The sequence below is a fragment of the Mustela nigripes genome, chromosome 6, assembly GCF_022355385.1.
Source record: "Mustela nigripes isolate SB6536 chromosome 6, MUSNIG.SB6536, whole genome shotgun sequence".
Classification (NCBI taxonomy): Eukaryota; Metazoa; Chordata; class Mammalia; order Carnivora; family Mustelidae; genus Mustela; species Mustela nigripes.
Window position 1 is genome coordinate 5,061,051 of NC_081562.1, and position 21,464 is coordinate 5,082,514.

The window sequence follows — 21,464 nt, forward strand, 5'->3', positions numbered from 1 at the left end:
AGCGGGTCCATCCCAGAACTCCAGGATCATGACCTGAGACCGAGGCAGACGCTTAACCAACTGAGCCACCCAGGCGCCCCTAAAAATGTATCCTTGGTGTTAAGTCAACATGAACTTTCTGTTTTTCTACTTACTGGTTTTCATGCTGTGCTTCAAAACAAAAGACAATAAAATGGTTCCTTCTTCTGTGAGACAGTTGAGAGAGTTCTTGGGGGACACAGAACCCATCCCCCTAAATCATATCAGGTTGAACATCTGTTTCTTTCAATTGCCCTTTAAAAGGCGTATGTCTCAGACTCTTAAGTCTGCTCGCCCGGCATCCAGCAGGCGCCCAGTAAGTGCCAGTTCCTCTCTCTAAGTGCAATCAATCTCGTTGTTCCAGAGTCTCTGCGTCTCAACAGACCCGATGGCGATACCCAGATACCACCTGTGTACCAAAGGTTACGCTGGGACCCGTCACCGCCCTTTCCAAGGAAACAGCTGAGGATTATTGCTGCTTGCTTGGTTGGCTCTGTTGTTTTGTTTTGATACTCTCGGCCAGATCACCCGGAATTCAGAATGACCTTGACTCACCTGTAAATCCCCGGGTCTTTATCCCCGGGAACAGATGCCACGCCGGCTTTGTGATGACTTGCTCTTCTGCGATGAGCAGTGTGAACCTACATGCCCGACTTCATGTGTCTCAGTTCAGTTTCATGTCACTGCTCCCTCTGGGCAGTTAAAACCCTGATTCTAAGAAAAAAATTTAAAAATTAAAGAAAAATAAAACCCCGATTCTGTTTCTGCTGCGTTGGTTCCTTTCATGGCATGCATTATCCCTCACGTTCCGTCCTGGGAGCTAGATTCTTGCTACCTTTGTTGCTGTGGCTTTAGGAGAGCAACCAACTTTAAAAATGAGCCATGTTCTGCCCAAGAAATGATCACACGTCTTAGGAAAGTCTATTTTTTCCTTGGACAGAGCCTTGGCTGTGGTATGTTCCAGGAAGCAGCATTTTTTTTCGAGTTCCCATCTTCTGACCACTTTGCTTCGGTTTTGTCAGGCTCCCCAGACTACCCGGATGCTCTAAGTCTTTTTTGGGCTTGTTTGTCCGGATTACATCTTCTAATCTGTCTTGGGGCCCTTCCTGTTCTCGGGAAAACTTCTGAGACAATGAGGGAGTCAGTCGTTGTGCTCATCAGGGCTCCCAGAACACATAAAGTCTTGTCTAACACCTTTTTGGCTTCATAACACACTTTGGAGAAGGAGCACCTTTGAGAACATTCCACAGTTGGTGTCCCCGGGGTCATGGCAAACGTTCTCCTTCTTTCTGCAGACAGCCAGACAGACGCCGTGTGGCTTTGCACAGTTGCCTTGTGCAGGATTTCCAGCTGTCTCGATGTTTACAAAACCGCGGGAACCTGAGGGTACCTTTGCTGTCAGTGACCATCGTGTCATTGTTAACAGACTTCTGAACGTGCGGTGGGACCGTGATGGCAACGGGCATCCACAGGACCACACTCGGTGGCCCTTGAGCAGCCCCGACCCCTGGCAGACCCCGCGGCTCTTCTGACACCGAGCACCTAGGCCTGGCAGATGTGCAGGCCAGATGTGGCACCAGGTTCTTGGCTCTCCAGAAAGGAGGGGGTCTGGAGCTCTTCAGGGCATGGGGACGTCCCCAGTGGCCGTAGGGAGCTTCACAAGAGGCCGACCTCATCACCCCATTCTTAAAATAGGACAAGGCAGGAGCATTGCCCGAGTCGCTAGAAGCATAGCGTTCTGGAACTTCCCCCTTTGGAGACCAATGCCGCATTCTTTCAAGAAGAAGAGAACAGTGCTTAAAGTGGCCTTCGTGGGTCTGAAACCTCTTCCTCCCTTCTGTCTTCTTTTCATTGGTGTCCCTGTCCCCATCTCGCAGCTACGGCGGCCCCGGCCTCCTTGTCCTTCTTCTTCTTCTTTTTTTTTTTTTTTAAAGATTTTATTTATTTATTTGACAGTCAGAAATCACAAGTAGGCAGAAAGGCAGGCAGAGAGAGGGGGGTAGCAGGCTCCCCGCTGAGCAGGGATCCCGATGTGGGGCTCGATCCCAGGACCCCAGGACATGACCCAAGCCGAAGGCAGAGGCTTAACCCACTGAGCCACCCAGGCGCCCCCTTCTTTTCCTTCTTGCTCAGCTCGGGGGTGACCGGAGGGCTCTCCTCATGCTCATTCTTATGCTTCTCTTGCCTTTGGGGACATTTACTATTGCTCCAACCACTTCTCTCTGCAGGATCCGTGGAAAAGGAGACGTGGCCATGGGGCAGATACTCTGACTGGCTTTCCGTGGAGTCACTATCACACCCTCCGTGGATCCCTGATCGGTCTCCAATCCAAAGGCTCCACTGAAACACTGGCCCTGGACAGGACTCCCCACTTATGGTGGCAGATGGACTCCCTCTAGATCCCCAGGAGCCAGACCAGAAGGCATTAACTGTTGGCTGTCTGTTTCCTTTCTCTTTTCGTACGCTCTCATGTTTTCAAGGACGTCCCGTGCCTTGTGCAAAGAAAGAACTCTTGTGCCCCCTTTACTCAGAGTCTTGAATCAATAACGCTTGTCACATTTGCTTTCCCCATGTACAGATGCCGACGGAGAGGTAGACGCAGGTACAGAGAAGTAGAGGTATTTTTCTGAACCACTGGAAAGTAGGTGCGGACCCCATGCCTCTCTACCCCTAACTATTTCAGGGTATTCCCTAAGAACAGGAATTTTTTTGGTGGATCCACAGTAGAATGTTTAAAATTGGTAAGTGGAACATCAAACCAGCACTGTGATTCAATTCATAGTTCACATTAAATGTTGTCAGTTGTCCCAATTACGTTCTTCCTGGCTCTTTCTGCCTCCGGGTCAGGGTCAACTCTCAGTGGTCTCATCTCTTTGGTTTTCTTTGGTCAGTGGCATTTCTTCATCTTTTATAATCTTAGCCTTTTTTTTTAAAAAAGATTTTTATTTATTTTTTGTTTATTTATTTGACAGAGAGAGACGCATCGAGAGAGGGAACATAAGCAGGGGAGTGGGAGAGGGAAGAAGCAGGCTTCCCGCTGAGCAGGGAGCCTGATGTGGGGCTCGATCCCAGGGTCCTGAGATCATGACCTGAGCCAAAGTCAGACGCTTAATGACTGAGCCACCCAAACACCCCCCCCGCCTTTTTTTTTTTTTTTTTTAAGAGTATGGGCAGCTTACTTAGTAGAATATCCCTTAATCTGTGGTATCCAAGCTGGCTTCTGTATCCTTTAGACAAGTCCTCACCATTTTTCAAACACTTTCTTGCTTTTTGGCATAAGAAAAAATCCCAGGGTCAGGCTTCTGGGAGTCTCCCAGAAGCACCATTCTGCCCTGATTCCTGCAGAAAGACCTCTACTTCCCGAGTCACGAAACATCATGTCTACCACCCCGGTCCCTATGGACTCCTCCAGCCTAAAGCTTGGGCACCCCTCACCTCCACTTCCTGCTCACACCCTCCTCTCCTGTGAAGGCGACAAGAAGACTCGTGGAGTGCCAGCTCAGCCCCTTCCTGGCTGGGCTTTCTTGGGTTCCTGGTTTATGTCTCAGCTTCTCCATCTGCAAAATGGGGTTGTAGTACTGTCTATCTCTGAGGGCTGTTGTGAGATTAAAATGAGACAGCGCTTAGCCCAGGGTCAGGTAGGAGGGGCGTGCTTGCCAAGGAAGGTTGTCAGCATTCACGGGTCTGCCTGTGAAGACTCCGCCTGACTTCCCTCCAAGGAAAGGGGCCTCTGGGCCCTCACCCTAGAGCCGAGTGAACTGAGCCCAGGAGGGTCTATTCCACTGGTCTGTCCCTTACTCTGTCTGGGAGTGGTGGGGGGAGGGACTGACCCAGCATGCAAGTCTGACTTAAAGCCCACCTCTGTTTTCCTTCCCTTCCACTCCCTGGGGCTCGCCCTCTAATACATAGATAGAGCGTGACCTACCAATCCATCTCGCAGGTGGGTAGTATATTATTTTAAAAATACATAGCAATGCGTTGGGAGTGTTTTTAAACGTTTGCATAAATGACACCAGGCAATAAACCTCCTTCTTCTGCTCATCATATCTCGGGCTCTATGGCCTTCGGGGAACTGTCCCATCCTCGTTATTCATCCATTCCCTGGGTGGGGGGAAGTGGTGGGTGGAGTCACCCCTATGATCAATAGCCACAGGCTACTCCCCCCCCCCCCCCCCCCTCCTCTGCAACACCCTGATGGACGCCTCAAGTCATTTGTTTGGGGGCGCTTAATCTCACCCCTCGCCTGTTCGACTTCCAGAACCACTGCCCCAGTTTTAAGGGTGTGGGCACTTTTTCTTGGAGGCCTTTCCTGGCCGTACAGGTGCCTAAGCCTCTCCAGGGCTCAGTGTCCCCAAAGGAACACGGGCACGGCGGTCCTGACCCACGCAGCGCTGTGAGGGCGACTGCAAAGAACACTTGAGCCCAGTGCCCGCGCTGCTGTCCCAGCTGTCCCCCCCCCCCCCCCCCGCCCAGGTCTGCGCCAGAGGACCCGCCACCAGAGCAGGAAGGGCTCTGTAGGTCTTCGCCTCCAAGGGAAAACTGCGGCCCAGAGAGTGCGGAGTTCGCGCAAAGTCACACAGCTTGCGGCGGCTGACTCCGGCTGTCCTTGGTACCTGAACCAGCACAGCTGCAGAATGAAGTCCGGCTTGACCCCAAAGGGCGGGTGTTGCGGGTCCTGCCCTGCCACTTGCCCGCTAGCACTTTCCCTCACTGCCTCTCAGTTCCCTCATCTGTAAAACGGGGGCGGGAGTAACCCTTCTGCTCCCAGAGATCAGGCGGAGCGCCGGCGCCACTGCTCCGGGGCGGGTCATCCCGCAGTCACCGCCCGCGATCCACCCCCCAGCGGGCGTGCGGGGGCGACGCGGGGGTACCCTCCGGGTAACACCTCGGGGCCGACCCGCCGCGCACCTGGGGGGGGGCGGGGCGTCGCGGCCCGGGGATCCCATTGGCTGGGGCGGCGGGGGGCGCGGCGCGGGGCGGAGCGGGGCTCCAGCCCGAGCCTTTCATCTGGGCGGAATTCCTGCGCCCTGCTCCAGCGCCCCCTGCCCGGCCGCCGCGCCCCAGCCCGGCCGACCGCACTGCCATGCGCTGCTACGAGGACGAGAGCAGTTGGAGCCTGTCCTTCTCGGGCGCCGGCTTCCTGGGGCTCTACCATGTGGGCGTGACCCGCTGCCTCAGCGAGCGCGCCCCGCACCTCCTCCAGGGCGCCCGCCGCTTCTACGGCTCCTCGTCCGGGGCGCTCAACGCCATCGCCATCATCGCCGGCAAGTCCGTCGGTGCGTGGGGTTGGGGGTACGGGGGTAGGGAACGTGGGCTTCACGCAAGAGGGAGAGGGCGCGGAGAGGGGCGTTTCAGGGCCCGGTGCCTGGCGCTCTGCCCTGCTCCCTTTACACCCAACATGGTCCCAGGGGATCCCGAAAAGGTCCCTGAGGACCTGGGGTACGGTTACCCTTGTTCCGAGGACTGATCAGAGCTGGGGAGACTGTTCCCAAGATCAAAAGGTGGACACAGCATTAGAATGTAGGGCCGGGGACAGATATTCTGAGCTGGAGAGGGGGAAGACTCTCCACTCCCATGGTACCCGGGAAGGAGGTCAAGTCTTTGGGACGGATGTGGGCAGGCCCCCGGGTGACGGAGGACCCCCACCTCTCCCCACGCCCGCAGACTTCTGCTGCTCCCATCTCCTGGGCATGGTCAAGCAGGTGGACAGGCTGAGCCTGGGTATCCTCCACCCCGCCTTCGCACCCATCGAGCACATCAGGCAGCAGCTGCAGGACAGCCTGCCCTCCGATATCCACATCCTCGCCTCCCGGCGGCTGGGCATCTCGCTGACTCGCTGGCCAGATGGACACAACATCATAGTCACCGACTTTGCAACCCGTGATGAAGTCATCCAGGTGAGCCTGTGGTGGGACCCATGGCCTAGAGGCAGGTGAGTTCGCTCCATCTCTGCAGTGACTTCCAGGTGCTTCCAAGGGGCAGACAGTCCTTCCCAGGAGTGGGGGCGGGGGATGGTCGCTTCGTCACTTGAGGCTTGGGTTTGTTTACAAATGAGAGAATGACAGAGTCGAGGTACAGAGAGGGGCCACAAGGTGAGGGTGGGACTTCTTGCTTGCTTTGGGAAGGTCCCTCGGTGGAACACAGAAGGGACTGGCTGGGGAGGGGCAAAATCCAGCTTCTGTACTCAGGGCCCCTGCTTTCCCAGGGAGGGGTGCCCGCCCACAGTGGATTAGGAAAAAATCCAGTTTTGTCCTAAAACAGGATGTGGTGACAGAGAGCCACAGGGTCAGGGAGGGAGGCCAGTGACAGGCTGTGGGAGTGCTCAGGTGGGCCAAGTAGGGATTAGGTCCCTGGGAAGGCTCAGGCAGGGAGGGAGACAGGGAGAGAGACCTGGAGCTCTGCTCCCCGTTCTTATTAGGGTCTGTGCTGTCCCCGAAGACAGAGGTGCCTCATGTAGAATCTGCTTCATCTTGCTGACCCCAGCACCCAACATGGGGACTGTTTCTGAGTCTGTGATGATCAGATTCTTAGTGTGTGCAGGAGAGGGGCCAGACCCTTGCTGTGAGTGGGAGTCCATGGGCTCTCGAGGAAGCCAGCCAAGGAGCCTCAAGTTTAGTCCAGCATCTTTGCCTGGATGGCACATAGCACAGGGCCTGGCATGTAATAGGTGCTCAATTAAACATTAGCTGCTGTCACCATTATTATCAATCTGTGGGAGCAAGGCTCCCACTTACATCTCCAGCAGGTTAGAGGCAGGATGAGCTCTGCCTCTCCCAGAGAGGGTTGGACGGGTATTTCCAAGTAGACCATGAGACAACGTTCTGTGCTCCATGAGCTTGGTTAGCTCTAGGTCAGTGGTTCTCAACCAGGGGTGATTTTTCCTCCCTGAGAACATTTGGCAATGTTGGAGGCGGTTTTGGTTGTCAAAATTCCGTGTATATGTGTTTGTGTGCACACACGTGTGCCATGCATGTGTGTGCATCCATGTGCACATGTGTGTGTGTGTGTATGTGTGCACATGCGCAAAGTACTGACAGCTAGCAGGTAGAAGCCAAGGATGTTGCTAAGTATTACACCATGTACAGGAGAACAGCCTCCCACTCCATCCCCCACTCCCAAGACAGAGCTCTCAAGCCCCAAATGTGACTATGTTAAGCATCTTTTCCACTGCAGGACTTGTCAGAGCCTCCATGGGAAAGAGTAGACAGTGTTTTCCAATTCCAAGTGGATAAAGAAGTCAGGGTTTCTTTTTTATTTTTAAATATTTTATTTATCTATTTTTGTGAGAGAGAGGGTGGGCATGAGTGGGGGGAGGTGCAGAGGAAGAAGCAGGCTCCCTGCCGAGCAAGAAGACGGGCATAGGACTCGATCCCGGGACCCTGGGATCATGACCTGAGCCAAAGGTAAATGCTTCACCAGCTGAGCCCCCCAGGCGCTCAGAAGTCAGGGTTTCTTGTTTGAAATTCATCTGGTTGGATCAGTGTCTAGGGAACACACTCTGGGGGACATATCTAGATCATCGGTACAGAATGCCTGCCTGCTCGGTAAAGGAGAAGTGGTACTTGGTGCCTGTATTTGTCCTTGTGATGGTGGGGGGGCATCCCAGCAGCAGTCGCAAGTGAGCGAGGACCCATCAGCGGGAAGAAGAGGCCGGTGTCACGACAGGCCTGCATTCAAGTACCTTCTTAGCCTTGCGCATCTGGCTGGGATGTGCCAACTTCTCTAGGCTTCATTTTCCTCCGTTGAACACGAGTCTGACGCCAGCAAACTTTGCCAGCAGCTCTGGGGTTAGAGACCATGCCCAGAGCGGGTTCTGAACGCCAGGACCATGAGCTATGGTGTTTGTGCTGACTTGTTTTCCCAGGCTCTGGTCTGCACCCTCTACTTTCCTTTCTACTGTGGGACAATTCCCCCCGAATTCAGAGGGGAGGTAAGTGCACTTTGGGGGCCTGATGGCTGAGTCCCTGCCCTGAGCTCTGGGTGCCGAGGGTACCTTCTGCTGAAAGCCGTGTGGGTGGAGGGAACTGTGCTTCCTGAGCACCTACTGTGTGCTGTCCTACCCCTGCCCCTGCTCCTGGGGGGTGGTGCTCGGAGCATCCTGGACTAGATGGTCCTAGTGGCTTGGGGGCAGCTAGAGGTCACCGGCTGCAGCCCAGTTCCGGCTGGTTGGTTGCGTGGCAGTGTGGGGACAGGAGAGGGCACTCTGAGCAGACAGTCCCCCTGAATTGCAGCGCTACATCGACGGGGCTCTGAGCAACAACCTCCCCTTTGCGGACTCGCCCTCCACCATCACTGTGTCCCCTTTCCACGGGACAGTGGACATCTGCCCCCAGAGCTCATCGGCCAGCATGCATGAGCTGAATGCCTTCAATGCCAGTTTCCAGATCTCCACAAAGAACTTCTTCCTGGGGTTCGCCGCCCTCGTACCCCCCAGCCCTGAGGTAGGTCGGGCCCCGGTGCCTGCCTTGATGGTGTTAGAGGCTTGGCCATGATCCAGGGTCTTGTGAATCAGGCTGTGTCCCCAACCCCACCCCACCCCACCTGACCTCAGTGCAGTTGGGATACATGTTCTGAGTCCTACAGCCAAGTTCTTGAACCTGCGGCATGGGGCTCAAGGTGCGTCTTTACTATTCCTCCCCTGCCTGGGGGAACGTTGAGTTAAGCCTGGCCCCACATCAAGGCAGGCTAGCACAAGTCCCCTGACTGGGGCGTGAGCCAGGGTTCTGCTGCTACTCCTCCCCGGGTCAGGCTCTGTGGGAAGGTGCTACGACCATCTTTGTTTCTCACAGGAGAACCCAAGGCTCAGAGAGGTTGAGCAGCTTATTCAAAGTCACACAGCCTGGAAGCAGCAAAGCCAGACTTCAAATCGGCAGCTAGCCTAGAACCATACTCTTAACCCCTGCCCTAAACTGTGGTCAGATTTGCCACCCCATGAAGGCGAGGCATAGGCAAGACAAAAAGGGACTGTAGACCTGGATTTCTTGTTTTATGCCCTTGATACTTCTGGAAAATGGGTAGTTTGACAACAAAGAGAGATAAACAAAGAGTTATAAACAAAAATATAAAAAGTTAAACATCTTTATCTTTAAAAAGTTAAAGATATAAAAAGTTATAAACAAAGATAAAGAGTTTATCTCCATAACCTGTTCCTCTACCCCACCCATGCCCTGGCCTTCCCCTATTCCTGGATTCATCCTATGGTTCTGTAGTGTTTTGTGTTGTTTTTTACTTTAAGTAAACTCTGCACCACATACGGGGCTCAAACTCATGACCTGAGATCAAGAGTCCCGTGCTCTACCTACTGAGCCAGCCAGGCACCTCGATGCTGTCGTGGTTTGTAGTTTATGCAGCAAGATCGTGTTCATTTACTCTGACCTTCCCTCCACCTGTGTGGTGGACGGAAAATCTCAGCCGCTTCTTAGAGACGAGGAAGCCGGGGCTCCCAGAAAGGTGGGGTGGCCATTCTGAGGCCGCACAGTGAGGGAAGGCAGAGCTCCCTCCTGGACCTGCAGGTGCCTTGTCCCCAATAGGAGAGCTGTGATTGGGACAGGCGGGTGTGCCCGCCCCCCAATTTTCTCTGCTATCTCAGGCTGGTTCTGGAAATAAACATCAAAGGGCAAAGGCAGCCACCATGCCTGACGCACAAGGAAGCAGGCAGTGTCCCGAGTGTCCTAGGCCAGGCCATCTTATCCCATTTTCCAGAGGTGAGAACTAAGACCGAGAGCGGAGAGTCTGGAGCTAGAGCCGCCTCCCCACCAAGGAGTCTTAGAGAAGGGAAGTGCCACGGGGCTGCGGGGAGGAAAGCAAATGGAGCAGCTCATCCTGTCTGCAGTCCTGTGGCCCTCCCGGCCCAGCACTGGGGTCCTCGAGCCCTGCCGAGGGGGTTCTTGGGGAGCGCGGGCTGGGCAGGGATGGCTTCCAGCAGGAGATGATTGTCTTGCCTTTGACCACAACTTGAGGGCCAGGGCCAGGTCTTGCCCATCCCTCTCCGCCCTGTGTGTTGGCAGGTGGTAGCCGACAGCTGCAGACAAGGCTACCTGGATGCCCTCAGGTTCCTGGAGAGACGCGGTAGGTGACAGCCCCCATGGTGGCGGTGCGGGGGGGGGGGGGCAATCCGAGTAGATCCTGCTTTCCAGGTGTTTGCACTGTTAGGGACCTCAGCTCCCGCATTCTCTCCCCCAGTCTCTGCTCCATGCTTGGCCTCAGCTGGAGGCTTGGGACCTTGAGAGGATCGCACGGGTGTCCTGCTCTTGAGCTGCCCTTAGACTGGTGTGGGGAGACCTGTCCCCACGGAGGTGGAGGGATGCTCAAAGAGGGGGCACCTGACCCAGCTTGGCAGGTGGGCAAGGAGGGCTTCCTGGAGGCGGCCACAGATACGCTGGGCTTTGACTAGTTATGAAGACTAGGGAAACGTTGAAGACAGAAAGGAAGAGGGCATTCCAAGCAGAGGGAAGATGAGCGAGAGTAAAGGAACAGAGGCAAGTGCCTTTGGGGCACAAAACTCAGTACGGCCCCAGGATTGTGTGTGTGTGTGTGTGTGTGTTTAGTCATGGGGGAAGGGGTGGGCTACAGAGGTCTTCTCAGCTGAAGAGTTTGGAGGTCACCCAATGCTCTTCGACATGGCAGAGCTGAGATTTGAACCCAGGCCATCTGGTTCCTGAACCTGTGTCGTTTACCCCACACGACAGCCTCAAGCACACAGCATCGGGAAGAATTTGCTGAGCACTTAATACGTGCCCAAATCTGGGCTTGAGCTTTAGGTTTTCTCTCTAGGTGTTTAATTCTCAGAACAATCACTTGAAGCAGATGTTCATTTTCTCCTTTCTCAGAGAGGGAGGCTGAGGCACGGAGCAGTTAGGTCCCCCAGCTAGCAGCTGTTGACATCGGGGCTCGAACCTTGGACTGCGTCTTCAGGGTCTGGGCTCCGATGAACCACTAGAAAGTGCACAGGAGATGGGGAGCGGAGAAGGGCCAGGGGAGAGCAGGAAGAGGTCATTCGGGAGGAGCCGTGGATCCATCCTGCAGCAGGCAGGTCTCCAGCGCAGGGTTTGCGGATCAAGAGGATGGATGGCTGCAGAGCCAGGGGCGTCGCCGTCACCAGGGGGCTCCGGACACACTGACCTGTCTTATCCCTCCTTTCCGCTGACCCAGGACTTACCAAGGAACCCATTCTTTGGATGCTGGCATCAAAGGAGCCCCCACCCCCGGCTGATGGGAGCCAGGACACCGGCCACGACAGAGGCCAGAAGGGGGACCTGTCTCTCAACTGGGCGGTGCCCAACGTGCTGGTCAGGGACGTGCCCGACTTTGAGCAGCTCTCACCAGAGCTGGAGGCAGGTATGGGTCCTTCCTTCATGCACTAGCTCCCCTATCCCATGCCCTGCATCCAGGGGACAGGGGGCAGAGACCCTGCCCTGCTGGTGCTCAGGGGCTAGAAGAAGACAGGACTCCTTTATTGAGCACCTACTGGGTGCCAAGGGCCTTTCGACCTGAGGTGGCATTCACTCTGCACCACAACTGTGGCCTACGTGCTTTCCTTACCCCATTTCCCCGATGAGGAAACCAAAGCTCAGAGAGGCAGCTGGGAGATTGAAACCCAGATCTGTGCCTCAGAGAGCCAGGTCTTGGCCCACGGGCCAGGGAAGGGCAGGAAGTCCTGAGGGACGTGACAGAGGCACACACAGAAGGTTCTGGACTCTCCACCTGGAGAGGGACTCGTTTCATCCTCCCAGCAATACTCTGAGGACGGCACTGTATTGTTCCCATTGTATGGATGAGGAAGCCATAGCACAGAGAGGTTAAGTGACTTGTCCAAAGTCACACAGCTAACAAATAGCCCAAGCAGGGGTTCCGTCCTGAGCCATCTGGCCTGCTCTCCTGCTTAGTGACCCCAAAGTCACAATGGTGCAGCAGGAGGGTCCAGGCATGTGTCCTGGTGGCAGGGATGTGGGTTTGAACAGCATCTAAGTGAGGCTGGAGAGGAGGAATCAGCCAGACAAAACGGAGAAGAGGAGTGTCCAGGCAGAGGCGTGCGCGAATGTCCTGGGTTTAGTGGGGGCAGGGTCGTGGTTGAGGGCCGGGGAGCAGAGGCTGGGAGGTCAGGCAGGTGGCTTTGAAAGATGCACGAGCAGAGAGATGGGGAGACACTGGGGGGGGGGGGGCTTACTAGAAGCAACCCATCCTTTCCAGAGTTCACTGCTGCTCTGAAGTGTAGGCCCGGTGTTTACCGCACCTAGCTGGGAGGGGTTGGGTTTGGGCGGCAGGAGCGGGGAGCCCGGGAGGAGAGATGATGGTGGTTGAGTCTAAATCAAGGACAGTGTGGGTGGGCAAAGGGGACGGAGAGGGCGCCTCTTTCTGCTCTGCACGGGGGACCATACACGGCCTGCAGAAGTGGGCCTCAATGTGTGCTGAGCCCCTGAGGTCCAAGCTTGGAGCTGTGGTGCCAAGGCGGCATCCCTGCAGCCACACGGGGGCACCAGAGAGCCTCCTCCGCGATAACCCTCCCCGCCCCCCCGCGCCCGCAGCCAGCTAACCCCACCCCCCCACCCCCGACCCCGAGTTACCTGACTGGCCTTTACAGACCCCCCCTTAGTCCTTGCCCACCTGCCTGGGAGGTAGGTCCTGCTGAGCCCCACTTTCCAGAGGAGGTAACGCAGGCTCAGGGAAGGGAAGGGACTCGGTCTGGGAAACACGGCAGGTGAACAAGGAGCCTGGTCTCTGTGCCGTGTCCTCTGTGACCCCTCCGCGTGGCTGTCTCTCCGCAGCACTAGCCAGAGTCAAGGCTGGCGGCCCAGCCATGGTCTGAAGATGAGGATTTGGGCTCCAGCTCTGCCCTGGCCAGGATGCCAGTCCTCTCTACGCTGGTCGTTTCAGGGACTGGGGGCTCAGGACGTGGTTGTTGTCATTCCGGCTCTGCTGCTGCTGGGAGAGGGGCAGGAGAGATGGAAGGAACTCGGGGAGCCTCAGTCCTTGGGTCCATCTTGGGGACCCTGCCACTTCCCGGCCTGGTCTTTGGGCAAGTCACTCCCCTACTCTGAACCTCAGTCTCCTCATCTGTGAAAGGGGCACTCCCTGCCGGTTTGGGGACAATAGTGAGAGAGCACATGCTGAGTGCCCAGCGCTCTGCTGCCTCAGACTAGGGGTCGGATCAGTGCAGTCTCCTTCTCTGCAGACAGGGCTGGGGGGTGGGGAGGTGGGCAGTTTGTGGACTGCACAAAGTGGAAAGGGGTTCAGGCCACCTGCCCTAGGGGTGCTGGTGAGGGGGCTGGCATGGGTGGTCACGCCATGGCTTTTCTTATAGCGCTGAAGAGAGCGTGTATGCGGGACCCCAGCCCCTGGGCCCGCTTCTGCCGGTCGGGGCTTGGGCAGGCACTGACCTACTTGCTGCTGCCCTACACACTACCCTTCGAGTATGTTTACTTCCGGAGCAGAAGGTGAGGTCCAGCCAGGGTCCTGAGGGGGGGCTGGCTTGTCACTGGGGTTGTGGGGGAGCCCATTGCCTCAGGCAGGAGGGGCAGTTGGCATGCTGGGTGGGCAGAACCTGGCTGGCGTCCCCGGGCCGCTTGGTGCTAGTTGCACAACCCAGAGGAATCCCGCGGGTTCTCCTCTGCAAGATGACACTGGTGGGGAGATGGTGGGCAGCTGTGACCGGCGGATTAGGAGCAGGGCCTCCTGGTCAAAGCTCTGGCCTTTCCCCTTCTCTATGACCTTTGGCCCTTTGTTCTACCTGTTAGAGCCTCAGGCGAGATAGGCTGTTTCTGGAGAAATAACTCTGGGGGCTGGTCTGGTTCAGATTAGCTGTGTGGCCTGGGCTGGGTCTCTTGACCTCTCTGGGCCTCAGCTTCCTTTTCTGTAAAACAAGGCCCTTCCAGGGCAGACTGGTTGTGGGTAAGACCTCACTAACCACTCTAACTTGGCCGATTAATGAATCACTCTGCACTGGTTGTTCAATCATTCCACCGATAGTTATACTAAAGGCCTAGCCAGGGGCCAAGCCTTGGCTGAGGATCAGAAGGCAGCCCTGACTCTGACCCAGGCCCTGACCTTGTGGAACTCATAGCCCCCAAACTGTCACACACTCATCTGTGCAATCACACCTCTGCCTAGAAATATTCAGAAAGGTCTATACTGGTTGTGATTCCTAAAAGAGGTCTATACTGGCTGTGAACTGAGGTGGCTCACACTAGGGGCTCTCTGGTCAGAGAAGGTTGCCTAAAGAAGGTAACTCTGGAGTTATAATCGAATGGGTGGGTGTCCATTAGGCAAAGAGGGAAGGGAAAAGCATTCCAGAGGGATGGAACCGCATGTGCAAAGGTCCGGGGGCAGAAGACAGAGGAAATAAGAAGGGGTGGTGGTGAGGCAGTGTGGCAGTGGCTGGCAGGGGCTAGACAAGCAGGCCTCTAGAGCCACGTGAAGAATGGGGTCTTTATCCTAACAGTGTTAGAAGGCAGTGAAGGGTTTCAGTAGAGAGCTGTATTTTTTTTAAATTCTTTATTCCCTAAAAGGTCAATGACAATGAGTCACAGGTCTGTTTTGCTCTGTGTTAGGTTAATGACTCGATCAGCCCTGCTGTTGAAATTGCTCATGACCCAAAGCCAGGAGAGAGCTTTCTGCTAACTCAGATTCTCCTCATGCTGAGCTGTTAGATTGAAGTCACAGGTTGAAGTCAAACAGGATAAGGGTAAAGGCTAGACTTTTCAGCTAGAAAAAAAGGGTCCATATGTGAGCACTGATGGAGAAACCTGTCCAGACCGCTGGGAAATTCAGATTTAGCATTTTTTGTAACCAACATGCTCAATGTGTATGTAGGTTGTAATAATAGAGGCAGACAGTCCAGAAAAAGGGAGGTGATGCTCTAGCTTATATTTTGCTTCTCATACTACATCCTGTGGCCTGTCTGTCCATTTGAGTTCCTGGTTGAGAGGCTCTGCTGAAGGCAGCACATTGTGGGGGAGGCCTCGCTGTGTGCAGTGACTCTGAGATGGTGGCCAGCCAGGCCCTCTCTCAGCTGTAATTGGATGACCTGGTCCTCTGCTGACCCCACAGGGCCCAGGTGGGGAGCTGTGGGAGGGTTTGGAGCAAGAAAGGGCCATGATCAGGGACGCCTGGGTGGCTCAGTTGGTTGGGCAGCTGCCTTCTGCTCAGGTCATGATCCCAGCGTCCTGGGATCGAGTCCCACATCAGGCTCCTTGCTCAGCGGGGAGCCTGCTTCTCCCTCTGCCTCTGCCTGCCACTCTGCCTGCCTGTGCTCGCTCTCTCCCCTTCTCTCTCTCTGATAAATAAATAAAATCTTAAAAAAAAAAAAAAAAGAAAGGGCCGTGATCAGACGTCTGTTTTGGCAATGTCACTGGCTGCTCAGGGGAGAGCGGAGGGAGGTCTGTGGAGTGAGGAGGGCAGGTCTGGGGAGGAGGAGGAGGGACAGAGAGAGAGGGAGGCGGTTAGGAACTGCAGGCAAGCCGATGGTCCTCTTCTGGAGGGCGAAGCAGCTGAGGCCCAGAGAGGTTCCCCGACCCGCCCGGGTCACACAGCTGATGAGCAGGGGAGCTGGGCTGCAAACCCACCCCAGCCTGGCCCCAGAGCCCAGCTCTTCCCTGCCTCGTGCTTGCCACTTGTGCCCCGTGGCATGAACCAGTTCTGCAGTGGAGCCCATACTCTCGGTGCTTCTCACCCCTTATTCCACTTCCTCGCGGACTGGTGCCTCAGGGCCTCAGGGGCAGGGACCCGAAGCTATGCTCTGGGCCCACGGGGAAGGTGGGCTCCGCGGGGCCATAGGCTCGGGCTTAGCTGAGCGAAGCATTCTCTGCCCCTTCCTCCAGGCTGGCGGTGTGGCTGCCCAATATGCCGAGCGATTTGTGGTGGATGTGGGGCGTGCTGCAGAGCTTCGCCCTCGAGATCTACTCCAGGTCGAAGGACCAGCTCCTCCAGCTGGTCAGGTGAGGTGGGCGCACGGGCCCGCGGTGGAGCAGGTGTGGCTGTGGTTATTTTTCCTGGACCCTGGGCGGGCCGTCCACACCCTCCGTGTCCTTCTCTCCAGCCTTCCTGTGCAGCCACTGGCATAGGCTTGGTCACCGCTGTGGCCAGACCCGTGCTGGGCCTGATGCCCATCACGCTGGTCAGTCTGCAGGACCAGCTCCCAGAGGACGAGTGCATCTCCCTGCTCGGCCAGTTCCCCATCAGCCCGTCCAAGAGCCTTCCAGCTGTCCCCACATGTCCTCTGTGGGGCCTGGGTCGGGGCTGCCTGTCTCTCCCCGACCTGCCCTCCCTACTGCCGAGAGACCCCGCGGTCCTTCCAGCCCACTTCACAGCATCCCGGAACCTTCCCACCCATGTCCGTGTGACCAGAGTAAGGGCCTCAGGGCTTTCCACCTGGCAGGATCTGGCAGAAGAATGACCGCAGGGCTCCCTGAATGTGAGGGCTGCCCGCACACAGCTCCACCCTGCCCTTGGCCCATCCCTGCGCTCTAAAACCTTGCTCTCACTGGCTTCTGTTTCCTCCGCAGCCTGCCTATCACCAGTCCCCTCCAGCTTGGGGCAGCTCTTCTTGTGGACCTGGCCAAGGGCTCAGACCTCCCCATCAGGCCTGAGGGGCAGTCAGCAGGGCCAGCCCACTGACTGACCTCCCCTGGTCCTTGCCTTGGCCCTCACGCTGTGCCCAGATCTGCCCCCAGTCCTCGGGTCCTGACTAGTCTTCTGGAGCTCAGAGCTCCGTGTCGTGCTGTCTGCTGAACGGAGGACGGAAGGGACAGCTCCCCTTTGCCCTCCACTCTTGCCCCTGACTGTGTGGGCGGTGGCCCCCAGGAGCCAGAAGGGGTCCCACCAGCCCCTCTGTAGCCCCTGTTCCTTGGAGCCCCTCCCTGGGGCCTGAGGACTTCTTTTTTGGGAAAGGCCCAGCCTGTTGGTATGTCGCTTGGTAGCTGTGTCCAGGTCACTCTGACATCAGAGGGAAAAAGGAAGGTAGGAGCTGAGGCACACATCTTGGTTTTTGAATTTCCATGTTGAGGACCCTGGGCCAGCATCTACTGAGAAGCGGGGTTCGGGTACTTTTCCCGAACAATTTTCAGAGTGCTTTACAGAAGATCAAGTGTCAGTGATCAGAAGGCAGATGGAAACGATGGGCTGGGGTGTGCCTCCCCTCAGGTCCTTTCTCTGACTTCCTTTGTCTTGCACTTGCCCCAGGGTGACCCCCATGGTCTGCCTCATTCCTACAACCTTGATCTCTGGCTTCCTACCGGGTCCATCCAGCGGGAGCCCCCCGCAGGAGACGTGACAGTGGGAGGAGAGAGGGGGCATCAGCATCTCAGAATCTCACCTGTATGTGTCCTGTTGGGGTGCCCAAGGGTCCCAGGCTGCCAGCACCGTGACACCACCCCCTTATTCTTTAGGAAAGTTCATGGTACAGTAGTGCCTGCACGCCCCCCCCCCCCCAGGCCCCTTTCTTTCTCAGGCAGAGAGGAGACGGGGACACCAGCCCTCCTCTAGTCTCTCCTGGGAGCTGACCCCCTTTCTGTCCTCAGAGCAGAACCCACAGCGTGTCTTGGCCAGGCCCTTATGAGACACTCAGCCTGAGCAGGGATGGGGGGGCGGTGGGGAAATGGAGGTAGGTCCAAGGGAAAAAGGGAGAAAAGGAATAAATCTAAACAAAAGAGATAACAAGTCATTCCTTTATTCATTCATTCATTCATTTATTTGATTTTTGCTTAATGGGTGGTAGGCTCTGGGGTCACAGCAGTGAATAAGACTTACATTCTGGGGGCACCTGGGTGACTCAGTGGGTTGAAATCTCTGCCTTCCACTTGGGTCATGATCCCAGGGTCCTGGGATCGAGCCCTACATCATTGGGCTCTCTGCTGAGCAGGGAGCCTGCTTACCTTCCCCTGTCTCTGCCCACCTCTCTGCCTACTTGTCTGTCAAATAATTAAATAAATAAATAATCTTTAAAAAAAAAAAAAAAAAAGGACTTACACTCTGATATGGGTTAGTGGGGGGAGCTGATGCCGAACAGCCAACTGGAAATTGAAAATGAGACCATCTGAGGGGTGGCAGTGCCATGAGGAGAGCAAGAGAAGATGGACACGATGGTGGTCGGGGTGGGAGCGACATTGGGTCAGTGGTCCAGGGAGGCCTCTCCAAGAAGATGATGTCAGGGGTGAGGCCTCAGAGGAGAGGCAGAGAGCTGAGGGAAGAGCTTTGCAAGCAGAGGGAACAGCAGGCGCAAAGGCCCCGAGATGGGAATGCAGTCACTGTGTTTAAGAAACAGAAAGTAGCCCGTGAGGCGGGCCAGAGCCTTGTGAATGATGGGGCAGGCAGAGGGCCCGCAGAGGCTGGGTCATAGCGGCCACGGTCATGGTGATCAGCACATTGGATTTGGGTGGTCAGTGGAGGGCTGGGAGCAGGGAAGCAAGAAGGTGAGTGCAGAGTGAGTGAGTGGAGCATAGGAGGGTCTGGGCTCGGGGGTGGGAGGTTGAAAGGGAGAGAAGAGGCATAGAGAGTGAGGACTTCCAGGAGGGTCCACCTCCCCGCTCATCTGCAGGATCTAGGATCCCCTGGGATTGAGCTGGCTTCTGTCCCCTCTGGCTGTCACAAAGGGGGCTGTCCTACCTTGAGTCATATGATCTCGAAGCCCCAAGGATTCTCTTCACCCAGAGCTGGGACGCCCTATCCCCATTCCCAGGTGCTGGGTTTGGGATTTCCTCGAAAGGGGGGGGGGGACTGGCCACCCGAGACACCAGCTTGAGGATCTACAGGCTCTGGGGGGCTCTGAGAATATTCTTGTTCCCCTGTCCTTTGTCCTGTATCAAGGACGTGGGCCTCTATTCCCGTGGGCAAACAGACCTCCCTTTATCACCACCTCTCCCATTGGTTCTTTGGGGCTCACCCGAGAGCCAACTTTGCCCCCATTGCTTTGCTTTGTGTCTTAGACTGAGAAAGATAGTCGGCCACTCCCACCTTCTTCTTCATCCTCCTCCTTCCCCAAGCAGCACGTTGCTAAATATTGCTAGCTTACTTGGCTGAATATCTCAATTGCTGATAAAACTCTTTTTGGTCTTTGTTATTTGTGACTCATGCATCAGGGTCACCTGTTCACAACTTGGGGTTGCAGTGACTATTCACAAGCCTCATCCACCGTGATTTACAGTTTATAAGCTTCCCCACTTTCTCTCCTATTGAACTCTTAGACCTCTTCTCACGTGGCTTTAAAATCTGCCTGCCTATGGCCTTCTCCTTTGATCCCAGCTCTGCACCCTGGGACCATGCACCCTGCCTGCTCCCTCTGCCTGGGGACAGCATGGCAGAGATAAAAAGGGGGTGAACTGCCCCCTCTGGGGCTGATCTTCTCCATAGTGAATAGCCTGTGCCCTACAGCCACTCTCAGGGACATCCCCAACCCAGACTTTCTGCTCAGTAAACTACAACCCCTTACCCCTAGTTTGTTCAAATCCCTTTAGGAGGATGGAGTCCAGCGCTGCCCCTGATACAATATGACCACTACTGCACCTAAATTGCCTTTCACCTCCCACCTACTCGTCACTGCCTCTGTGAATGCAGCCTCAGAATGAATGGGCTTAGCCTGGGCAACGCCTGTGGATTTCACTGAGCCATCCACCGACCGTGCTATGTTCTTCCTTAAGCCTGGAGGGGGCTCTGCTGACAAAGCAAACAGCCTGGGAGCTGATCCAGGTCAGAGTTCCCTGCTTGTTAACCCATATAGCCTCCTAGTACAGAGCCCTGAGGCATTACAGAGGAGAGGAGGGATCTAGGGCTCTGAACAGAGGTCGACGTGGGTCCGAGTCCCAATTCTGCAACTGAGCATGAATGTAACCTAGGGAAATGCCCTTTCGTGTCCGAGCCTCAGGTTCCCGCTGCATAAAATGCAGCGAACAGCATATGCCTCATGAAATATTAACTTGAGAAAAGTAAATGCTCCTTTTAGACTGCATCATATGATAAGAAAGAGGGAGCAGGAAGTGAAATGCACTAACTTCATGTCTGCTGTGTGTTGGACACCAGACTAGGAGGACTACTGGGCCTCCTCTGAGCCTTAGACCACCCCGGGTGGGGGTTAGTCCAAAGAAAACTCAGGGGGGGCGTGATGGGGCCCAGACCTGTGTAATATCAAAGTCCCCTCTGGACCCATGCCGTGTTCTTCCATCAACAGAGTTAGAATCATGAGTCAGCCATGCTCCTTTTTCTCCCAATGTTCCAGCCGAGGACCTCTCTGGGCCTTGGAGCCCTGGCACAGCCATGGCTCCTATTCTCAATGCACTTTTCCAGGCTGACTGCAAATGCCTGCCCCAGATTGGTTTTCTGAGTGCCAGCTGTCTGCAGGGTGTATCCTGATGCCTGAGGCAGATCCCTGTCCCAAGCAGCTCGCATGCTTCTGCTGTTAGTTCTGCGGACATAATAAGGAATCTAACCCTTTCAAGTGCACTCACTTTACACTTTACAAAGCCCATCATGTCAACTCTCCCAGTAACTCTGGGAGTTTGGTAATATACTTTGCATTTTATGGATGAGGAAACAAATGTGCAGAAAGGTTATGTTGATTGGTAAGTGGTAGAGCTGGAAATGCCCAAGTCTGTGCTCCAGGAAACAGAGAGATCCCTAGACCATTACAGCTTCATAGTACACCAGATCTACAACAGCAGGCAAATTTTGTCCTTGATCAATTCCTCATTTCCTGTCTTTAAAATCAGGGGTTGGATCACCTGGTTTCCAAGGGGCCTCCAGCTCTGCTCCGAAGCCCATAATATAGATGATTAATACCACTGTATTAGATATGATTCCAGGAGGGGATTACCCACAATGGAATGGGTTTCCGAGCCAGGTTTTCGTGGAAGCCTAGAATTTGGGTTGGCAGAAAGTAATTCCGGGAGGGGATACTGTAGGTGCAAAGGTAGGTAGGAGATGGCCATGGTAAGTTAAACCTGCAAGGAATCTGAGCTTCAGAGATGAGCTTCAGAGATGTGAAGTGTCTTGTACCAGATCCCACAACTGGTCAGGGGTGGGATTAGCATTCAAACCCAGATCAGGTTCCTTTCTTTCTGAACACTAGAATGCTCGGTGGAAATATTGAAGAGTCTTCTGCAAGGATTCTGATGTAAATGATCTTGATCTAGATATCTATCTGGGCAGGAGTATGGTTGGAGCCTCTATTTCCTGGGCACTGGTGTCCTCAGGGGCCACTGTGTGAGGGTGAATACCTGCCTGAGCCAGCAGTCTGTGCCTCAGACTTGCTTACTGTCATCTGTGCCAAGCAGGCTGTATGTACTAATCTGAGGCTGGGATCACGTGATGCTGGTGGGGTGACCTCTGCCCCAGCACTAAATCTTGGCTCACCAGGCATCCCCAGGGAGATACCTCAACCTCTCTGAACTTTAAATCCCACCTCCAAAGTCTGATCTTGTATATTAACCAAGTATTCGGTGATGTTAAGGAACATGCATTAT

At 55.2% G+C, this 21,464-nt stretch overlaps 1 protein-coding gene across 1 annotated transcript; it reads left to right on the forward strand.

The window, feature by feature from the left end:
• Positions 1 to 5,057: 5,057 nt before the first annotated feature.
• PNPLA5 (patatin like phospholipase domain containing 5) lies at positions 5,058 to 17,560 on the forward strand. Its single transcript, XM_059404571.1, has 9 exons — positions 5,058 to 5,294; positions 5,683 to 5,915; positions 7,883 to 7,948; positions 8,250 to 8,459; positions 10,026 to 10,086; positions 11,170 to 11,355; positions 13,319 to 13,451; positions 15,834 to 15,950; positions 16,518 to 17,560. The coding sequence occupies exons 1-9, from the start codon at positions 5,102 to 5,104 to the stop codon at positions 16,627 to 16,629; spliced, it is 1,311 nt and encodes a 436-aa protein (XP_059260554.1). The 5' UTR covers positions 5,058 to 5,101; the 3' UTR covers positions 16,630 to 17,560.
• The last annotated feature ends 3,904 nt before the right edge of the window (positions 17,561 to 21,464 follow it).